This window comes from Carcharhinus amblyrhynchos, chromosome 7, assembly GCF_965287045.1.
Source record: "Carcharhinus amblyrhynchos chromosome 7, sCarAmb.v2.hapA, whole genome shotgun sequence".
NCBI lineage: Eukaryota > Metazoa > Chordata > Chondrichthyes > Carcharhiniformes > Carcharhinidae > Carcharhinus > Carcharhinus amblyrhynchos.
Genome location: NC_137330.1, coordinates 268,544 through 279,072, shown reverse-complemented (window position 1 = coordinate 279,072; position 10,529 = coordinate 268,544). Strand labels below are relative to the sequence as shown.

Here is a 10,529-nt window from a genome sequence, read left to right as displayed (position 1 = left end):
CTGGAATCTAATCGAGGGGTTCGGGGTGGTTTATATATAGAATAACAGATACCCGGGAGTGAGTTACAGACTGGAATCTAATCGAGGGGTTCGAGGTGGTTTATATATAGAATAACAGATACCCGGGAGTGAGTTACAGACTGGAATCTAATCGAGGGGTTTTGGGACAGTGGTTAAATGTTGAATTTTGTTCTAACAGGTTAAGCTGAAAACTGGATGGAGTTTCTCTGAAAGGTGAACACCAGTTACCCAGTCTCCCAGAACTCTCAGGCAGCGCTCTTGATTTAGAGTCCGTACAGGTACGATAGCTAGTCCTGCTCCCAAAACTCTCCCCCTCCCCACCCTCGTGCTTCAGACCCCTCCATACTCCACCCTTCCCAACTTACCTCATTCTCTTCATTCCCCCATCTCCCATCTCACCGTGAAACTCTGCAGTTCCCGCTGTATCCAAATTCACTCAGATTCACCCCCTCGTCTCCTCCCCTCTGTGGTCAGACACACACTGTCTCCATTTTTCAAATTCTCATCCTGTTCCAATCCCTCGCTCCCTCCCTCCCTCCCTATCTCTGTAACCTCCTCCAGCCCCTACAATCCTCATCCTCCTGTTCAAATTCCCCCTCACCCCCCTCCCTCCCTCCCTATCATCCGGAGGATAACAGAATTTTAATGTAATCTGTTGTTATTTAGGCAGCTGAAAGTCTCCCAATAATGGGGCGTTACCTCAGGACATACGAGGCGCATCTCCGCTGGTTACAAAGCACTAAGATCATAAAGGGGACAGCGCTGGAACACAGAATCACAGAAACCCTTACCCTGCTTCAGAACCTCGCCAACAGAGTGGAACAAGAGGTGAGAAACAGCACCCTATAATCCAGACCGACACTCCCCACCGGTGCCAGTACTGAGGGAGTGCTGCACTGTCAGGGGTACATGTATATACTCTAGGATTTGAGCTCCATAATCCAGGCTGACACTCCCCCCGGTGGCCATATACAGGAGGAGGCCATTCAGCCCCTCCAGCCTGTTACACAGGAACAGGAGGAGGCCATTCAGCCCCTCGAGCCTGTTCCACACCCCATGAATCCCGAGTGTTAAGAATCCATTCGGATATGAATAGTACATGTGAACCTCACTTTCTTGCTCTCTCTTTCTCCTCCAATCACAGATGCAGCAACGGAATCTTCCAGTGGGCACGGCTGCGCCCCTCTCGCTCTCCGACAGCACCGATTGGGCCATGCTGCGGGCGGGGTTCATCATCCTCCGTGACCTACGAACCTTCGTCAACAAGGCGGCTCGCGAGCTTCTGGCCCTGCGCCTCGGGGCGCTGAGGCTGGGACCAGACCTTCCAGAAACCTTCCGCCGTCAGCACTGAGCGTGGCCAACCTCCTCTGCGACTGCTTTTTGCCTTAGCTTCCCTTGCTCCGTCCCTCTCTCTCCTCTTTCTCTTTGTCCTCGTATCGAGGAGAATGAGGGAGGGAGAGAGTGAGGTCGATAGACTTCGCTTCTTTCCCTCAGCCCGCCAAAAAATGGCGGCACCACCCCTCTGCTTGGGTGGGTGGGTGGGGGTACCAGCCAGCCACACCCATGGACGCCTCTCACAAGAACGCTCTCGCTAAATCCCAAAAAGAACTCAATTTAGGAGGTCGAAAGACCCCCAAGTCATTGCTTTCTCTCAATCTCTAAGGCAACGGGACCAAAAACGCAAGCCGACTGGCTGGGGACAAACCCCTGTTTCTAATTTATTGATTTAACTTATTGCTTTATGAGTTTATTTATTTATTTATGACACGCGGGATCTGCCCTCGGTCGCGTGGGTACAGCGGGGAGGGGCTGGGGAGGGGGGCGTTGGCGCTTTCTTCCCGAACATGAGGGCAGCAGTTTTATTTAATGAGTTTGATACAGAGGGCCCGCAGCGAACCTGGGGGCACAGCGGGGCCAGGGACTAACTCCGGTTTGTCCAGGCAGGGGTGCGAAAGGGCCATGGACCATCGCCCAATCGCCCACCTTGGACAGGCAGACCCGACCCAAAAGTTTATTTTTAAATTGCTGTATTTAAACTATTATTTATCGGTAAGTAAAAGTCTAGACTATTTTATTTGCAATTGTATTTGTGGTAAAGAGACTTGTTCCAAGAACAACCCCTTCCTCCTAATGCTGTGGACATTTTTTTATATTTCACCGATGATCAAAGATCAGGATGAATTAAAGAGATTTTTTCGCAATAGACACATCAAAGGTCTTGTCAGATTGTGTTGTGTTGCTCTATTAATGTTCAATTGTGGCTGTCAGCAGGAAGTCAGCTCCCCACCTCTGTGGTAACTGTGGTTGGTTCCGACAGAACTCAGCCCACGGGGCCCGGGGGGGCGGTGGGATTCCTCAGCAAGTGTGTCAGCTCCTGGAGCAGCAACAGCTGGAGGAGACAGGACAAGTCAGAACATCCCCGGAGAGGGAGGGAGAGGGGAAGAGAGGCAGAGAGCGAAAACCTCGAGAGGGAGGGACGGAGACGCACAGAGAAATATAGAGACAGAGAGAGACACACAGAGAAATATAGAGACAGAGAAAGAGACACAGAGACAGAGAGAGAGAGACACACACACAGAGATAGAGAGAGAGACAGAGAGGGGGAGACACACAGAGAAACATAGAGGCAGAGAGAGAGACACAGAGAAATATATATATAGAGAGAGAGAGGGACAGAGAAAGAGAGACACAGAGATAGAGAGACACATACACACAGACGGAGAGAGAAACAGAGAGAGGGAGACACACAGAGAAACGTAGAGGCAGAGAGAGAGACACAGAGAGGAATATAGAGAGAGAGAGACAGAGAGAGAGAGATGGGCACAGAGATAGAGAGAGACAGAGACACACACACAATAGAGAGAGGGAGACAGAGAAAGAGACAGAAAGATAAAGAGAGCCAGCGGAACAGAGAGAGATAGAGACACACATAGAGACAGAGAGAGAGAGAGAGAAAAAGACACACACACAAAGAGAGAGAGAGACAGACAGACAGAGATACAGACAGAGAGAGAGGCAGAGAAAGAGAGGGACAGAGAGAGAGAGAGATAGATAGACAGAGAGAGAGACAGACAGAGAGAGAGACAGAGGTTCAGCAGTTGATCAGCAGACAGATGTGCTGCTGATGATAAGCTCAGGTCTGATGATTATCGATGTTACTGTAAGTGCCTCCAGAGGACCAAAATAGAGCAGAGAAAACCAGAGAGACAGAGAATGAGACACATCCCTCTACACTGTCCCCATCAAACACTCCCAGGACAGGGACAGCACGGGGTTAGATACAGAGTAAAGCTCCCTCTACACTGTCCCCATCAAACACTCCCAGGACAGGTACAGCACGGGGTTAGATACAGAGTAAAGCTCCCTCTACACTGTCCCCCATCAAACACTCCCAGGACAGGGACAGCACGGGGTTAGATACAGAATAAAGCTCCCTTTACACTGTCCCCCCATCAAACACTCCCAGGACAGGTACAGCACGGGGTTAGATACAGACTAAAACCTCCCTCTACACTGTCCCCCATCAAACACTCCCAGGACAGGAACAGCACAGGGTTAGATACAGAGTAAAGCTCCCTCTACACTGTCCCCCCATCAAACACTCCCAGGACAGGGACAGCACGGGGTTAGATACAGAGTAAAGCTCCATCTACACTGTCCCCCCATCAAACACTCCCAGGACAGGTACAGCACAGGGTTAGAAACAGAGTAAAGCTCCCTCTACACTGTCCCCCCATCAAACACTCCCAGGACAGGTACAGCACGGGGTTAGATACAGAGTAAAGCTCCCTCTACACTGTCCCCATCAAACACTCCCAGGACAGATACAGCACGGGGTTAGATACAGAGTAAAGCTCCCTCTACACTGTCCCCCCATCAAACACTCTCAGGACAGGTACAGCACGGGGTTAGATACAGAGTAAAGCTCCCTCTACACTGTCCCCCCATCAAACACTCCCAGGACAGGTACAGCACAGGGTTAGATACAGAGTAAAGCTCCCTCTACACTGTCCCCCCATCAAACGCTCCCAGGACAGGGACAGCACGGGGTTAGATACAGAGTAAAGCTCCCTCTACACTGTCCCCCCATCAAACACTCCCAGGACAGGTACAGCACGGGGTTAGATACAGAGTAAAGCTCCCTCTACACTGTCCCCCCATCAAACACTCTCAGGACAGGTACAGCACGGGGTTAGATACAGAGTAAAGCTCGCTCTACACTGTCCCCATCAAACACTCCCAGGACAGGGACAGCACGGGGTTAGATACAGAGTAAAGCTCCCTCTACACTGTCCCCCCATCAAACACTCCCAGGACAGGTACAGCACGGGGTAAGATACAGAGTAAAGCTCCCTCTACACTGTCCCCATCAAACACTCCCAGGACAGGGACAGCACAGGGTTAGATATAGAGTAAAGCTCCCTCTACACTGTCCCCCCATCAACACTCCCAGGACAGGTACAGCACGGGGTTAGATACAGAGTAAAGCTCCCTCTACACTGTCCCCCCATCAAACACTCCCAGGACAGGTACAGCACGGGGTTAGATACAGAGTAAAGCTCCCTCTACACTGTCCCCATACAGCACTGTAGCAGCTTTGACAAAGGGTCATTTGAACTCGAAACATCAGCTGCTTTCTCTCCTTGCACTCGCTGCCGGGACCTGCTGAGATTTTGCTGCTTTTTCTCTTTTGGTTTCAGATTCCAGCATCCGCAGTAATTTGCTTTTCTCCGGGCACTGCACGGGGTTTGACTGCTATGTTCACATTTCGTCAGTAGATGGCAATCCTACCCTTCGGATGGGAGCTCCGGAAAGTTCTGTATCATGATCCCCTCCCCCACCCAGTTCTCTGGATCTGATTTTACCTGATTCATTTAACGCTGAATCTGGGCGTAATGCCGATCCGATTTGGAAATCTGCCTTCAGGCGCTCCCATACGCACTCAGCCTGAAAGAAACACCTCCAATCCCATTCGCGCTGTGAGCGGGTCTTATCGAACCCGGAACGATCGGAGCCTCTGAACTGCAGTGAGAAAAACACTGTGTACGATCGCGCCCGTATCACATCACTCCTGGGCCGCAGAACGCAGAGAAAGCAGCTCAGGAACAAAAAGCGGGAAACCCACCCCCCCCACACATCACTGTCCCCGTTATCCACCCCCCCACTACCCACACACATCACTGTCCCCCTTATCCACCCCCCCACTACCCACACACATCACTGTCCCCCTTATCCACCCCCCCACTACCCACACACATCACTGTCCCCCTTATCCACCCCCCCCTACTACCCACACACATCACTGTCCCCCTTATCCACCCCCCCCACTACCCACACACATCACTGTCCCCCTTATCCACCCCCCCCCACTACCCACACACATCACTGTCCCCCTTATCCACCCCCCCCCACTACCCACACACATCACTGTCCCCTTATCCACCCCCCCCACTACCCACACACATCACTGTCCCCCTTATCCACCCCCCCACTACCCACACACATCACTGTCCCCCTTATCCACCCCCCCCACTACCCACACACATCACTGTCCCCCTTATCCACCCCCCCACCCCCACACACATCACTGTCCCCCTTATCCACCCCCCCCACTACCCACACACATCACTGTCCCCCTTATCCACCCCCCCCCACTACCCACACACATCACTGTCCCCCTTATCCACCCCCCCCACTACCCACACACATCACTGTCCCCTTATCCACCCCCCCACCCCCACACACATCACTGTCCCCCTTATCCACCCCCCCACTACCCACACACATCACTGTCCCCCTTATCCACCCCCCACTACCCACACACATCACTGTCCCCCTTATCCACCCCCCCCACTACCCACACACATCACTGTCCCCTTATCCACCCCCCCCACTACCCACACACATCACTGACCCCCTTATCCACCCCCCCCCACTACCCACACACATCACTGTCCCCCTTATCCACCCCCCCCACTACCCACACACATCACTGTCCCCCTTATCCACCCCCCCCACTACCCACACACATCACTGTCCCCCTTATCCACCCCCCCACTACCCACACACATCACTGTCCCCCTTATCCACCCCCCCCACTACCCACACACATCACTGACCCCCTTATCCACCCCCCCACTACCCACACACATCACTGTCCCCCTTATCCACCCCCCCCACTACCCACACACATCACTGTCCCCCTTATCCACCCCCCCCCACTACCCACACACATCACTGTCCCCGTTATCCACCCCCCCCCACTACCCACACACATCACTGTCCCCCTTATCCACCCCCCCACTACCCACACACATCACTGTCCCCCTTATCCACCCCCCCACTACCCACACACATCACTGTCCCCCTTATCCACCCCCCACTACCCACACACATCACTGTCCCCCTTATCCACCCCCCCCACTACCCACACACATCACTGTCCCCCTTATCCATCCCCCCCACTACCCACACACATCACTGTCCCCCTTATCCACCCCCCCACCCCCACACACATCACTGTCCCCCTTATCCACCCCCCCACTACCCACACACATCACTGTCCCCCTTATCCACCCCCCCACTACCCACACACATCACTGTCCCCCTTATCCACCCCCCACTACCCACACACATCACTGTCCCCCTTATCCACCCCCCCCACTACCCCACACACATCACTGTCCCCCTTATCCACCCCCCCCACTACCCACACACATCACTGTCCCCCTTATCCATCCCCCACTACCCACACACATCACTGTCCCCCTTATCCACCCCCCCCACTACCCCACACACATCACTGTCCCCCTTATCCATCCCCCCCCACTACCCACACACATCACTGTCCCCCTTATCCACCCCCCCCACCCCCACACACATCACTGTCCCCCTTATCCACCCCCCCACTACCCACACACATCACTGTCCCCTTATCCACCCCCCCCACTACCCACACACATCACTGTCCCCCTTATCCACCCCCCCCACTACCCACACACATCACTGTCCCCCTTATCCACCCCCCACTACCCACACACATCACTGACCCCTTATCCACCCCCCCACTACCCACACACATCACTGTCCCCCTTATCCACCCCCCACTACCCACACACATCACTGTCCCCTTATCCACCCCCCCCACCCCCAACACATCACTGTCCCCCTTATCCACCCCCCCACTACCCACACACATCACTGTCCCCCTTATCCACCCCCCCCACCCCCACACACATCACTGTCCCCCTTATCCACCCCCCCCACTACCCACACACATCACTGTCCCCCTTATCCACCCCCCCCACTACCCACACACATCACTGTCCCCCTTATCCACCCCCCCCCACTACCCACACACATTACTGTCATAAGAACATAAGAAACATAAAGAAATAGGAGCAGGAGTAGGCCATCTAGCCCTTCGAGCCTGCCCCGCCATTCAATAAGATCATGGCTGATCTGTTGTGGCTCAGTTCCACTTTCCCGCTTTCTCCCCATAACCCTTAATCCCCTCTCTAATCAAAAAACCCATCAACCCGCTTCTTAAAAAATATTTAGCGAGGCAGCCTCCACCACTTCAACGGGCAGAGAATTCCAGAGATTCACCACCCTTTGAGTGAAGAAGTTCCTCCTCAACTCTGTTCTAAACCGCCCCCCTTTATCTTGAGGCTGTGCCCCCTAGTCCTACTGTCTTTTTTCAGTGGGAAGAGTCTCTCCACCTCTATCCTATCCATCCCATTCATCATCTTACACATCTCAATGAGATCTCCCCTCATTCTTCTAAACTCTAACGAGTACAAGCCTAGTTTATTCAGCCTCTCCTCATAGCTCAATCCCCTCAACTCCGGTATCAGCCTAGTAAACCTCCTCTGCACTCCCTCCAAGGCCAAAATATCCTTGCGCAGGTGCGGCACCCAAAACTGCACACAGTACTCCAGCTGCGGCCTCACCAATGCCCTATACAGCTGCAGCAAGACCTCCCCCCCTTATCCACCCCCCCACTACCCATACACATCACTGTCCCCCTTATCCACCCCCCCCCCACTACCCACACACATCACTGTCCCCCTTATCCACCCCCCCCCACTACCCACACACATCACTGTCCCCCTTATCCACCCCCCCCCCACTACCCACACACATCACTGACCCCCTTATCCCCCCCCCACTACCCACACACATCACTGTCCCCCTTATCCACCCCCCCCACTACCCACACACATCACTGACCCCCTTATCCACCCCCCCACTACCCACACACATCACTGTCCCCCTTATCCACCCCCCCACTACCCACACACATCACTGTCCCCCTTATCCACCCCCCCCCCACTACCCACACACATCACTGTCCCCCTTATCCACCCCCCCCACTACCCACACACATCACTGTCCCCCTTATCCACCCCCCCCACTACCCACACACATCACTGTCCCCTTATCCACCCCCCCACTACCCACACACATCACTGACCCCCTTATCCACCCCCCCACTACCCACACACATCACTGTCACCCTTATCCACCCCCCACTACCCACACACATCACTGTCCCCTTATCCACCCCCCCACTACCCACACACATCACTGACCCCCTTATCCACCCCCCCCCACTACCCACACACATCACTGTCCCCTTATCCACCCCCCCACTACCCACACACATCACTGACCCCCTTATCCACCCCCCCACTACCCACACACATCACTGTCCCCCTTATCCACCCCCCCCACTACCCACACACATCACTGTCCCCTTATCCACCCCCCCACTACCCACACACATCACTGTCCCCCTTATCCACCCCCCCCACTACCCACACACATCACTGTCCCCTTATCCACCCCCCCACTACCCACACACATCACTGTCCCCCTTATCCACCCCCCCCACTACCCACACACATCACTGTCCCCCTTATCCACCCCCCCACTACCCACACACATCACTGTCCCCCTTATCCACCCACAGAGAATGATCTGGCCCTCACTCCCCCCCACAGAGAATGATCTGCCCCTCACTCCCCCCCCACAGAGAATGATCTGCCCCTCACTCCCCCCCCAGAGAATGATCTGCCCTCACTCCCCCCCACAGCGAATGATCTGCCCCTCACTCCCCCCCCACAGAGAATGATCTGCCCTCACTCCCCCCCACAGAGAATGATCTGCCCCTCACTCCCCCCCCACAGAGAATGATCTGCCCTCACTCCCCCCCCAGAGAATGATCTGCCCTCACTCCCCCCCCCACAGAGAATGATCTGCCCCTCACTCCCCCCCCCAGAGAATGATCTGCCCTCACTCCCCCCCCCACAGAGAATGATCTGCCCCTCACTCCCCCCCCACAGAGAATGATCTGCCCTCACTCCCCCCCCCCAGAGAATGATCTGCCCCTCACTCCCCCCCACAGAGAATGATCTGCCCTCACTCCCCCCCCCAGAGAATGATCTGCCCTCACTCCCCCCCCACAGAGAATGATCTGCCCCTCACTCCCCCCCCAGAGAATGATCTGCCCTCACTCCCCCCCCACAGAGAATGATCTGCCCTCACTCCCCCTCCCAGAGAATGATCTGCCCTCACTCCCCCCCCACAGAGAATGATCTGCCCTCACTCCCCCCCAGAGAATGATCTGCCCTCACTCCCCCCCACAGAGAATGATCTGCCCTCACTCCCCCCCCCCAGAGAATGATCTGCCCTCACTCCCCCCCACAGAGAATGATCTGCCCTCACTCCCCCCCCCACAGAGAATGATCTGCCCTCACTCCCCCCCCCACAGAGAATGATCTGCCCCCCCCCCCCCTCCCGCCATTATGTCACTCAGAGAGCCGTTGGAAGCTCGGAACGCGCTCTCCACACCCCCCCCACACACACACACCCCCCCACACACCCACACACACACACCCCCCCACACACATCACTCCACCGACAGGTAGAGGCCGGTGTTATGTTGGGGGGGGGAGCGGGGCAGGGGAGGGAGCGGGAAGAGGGGAAAATGGGCGGAACGGGGATGGGGAACGGGGGCGTGGCTCCGGGTAGTGGGACGGGTTTGGGCCATGGGGGCGGGGATCCCGGGCCATGGGGGCGGGTCTGGGTGAAGGGGGCGGGGCTCCTGGGCCATGGGGGCGTGTCTGGGTGAAGGGGGCGGTGTTCCTGGGCCATGGGGGCGTGTCTGGGTGAAGGGGGGCGGGGGCTCCTGGGCCATGGGGGCGGTTCTGGGCGAAGGGGGCGGGTCTGGGTGAAGGGGGCGGGGCTCCTGGGCCATGGGGGCGGGTCTGGGTGAAGGGGGCGGGGATCCTGGGCCATGGGGGCGGGGCTCCTGGGCCATGGGGGCGGTTCTGGGCGAAGGGGGCGGGTCTGGGTGAAGGGGCGGGGATCCTGGGCCATGGGGGCGGGTCTGGGCGAAGGGGGCGGGGATCCTGGGCCATGGGGCGGGGCTCTGCATTTTGGGGGGCGGGGTCTGGGTCATATGGAAACATTGTCGCGGCCGCTTCCGGAATGTGAGGGACTGT

At 56.1% G+C, this 10,529-nt stretch overlaps 1 protein-coding gene across 1 annotated transcript in view; it reads left to right on the top strand.

Annotated features, from left to right (window-relative positions):
• Window positions 1-215: 215 nt before the first annotated feature.
• LOC145345290 (uncharacterized) overlaps window positions 216-10,529 on the top strand; it is a 20,537-nt gene continuing 10,223 nt past the window's right edge. Inside the window, exons 1-4 of the mRNA XM_080193108.1 lie at window positions 216-299; window positions 688-849; window positions 1,166-1,361; window positions 2,293-2,428. Of these exons, the coding sequence (XP_080049234.1) occupies window positions 709-849; window positions 1,166-1,361; window positions 2,293-2,428 (473 nt within the window). The 5' untranslated portion in view covers window positions 216-299; window positions 688-708. The remainder of the gene's footprint in view (window positions 300-687; window positions 850-1,165; window positions 1,362-2,292; window positions 2,429-10,529) is intronic.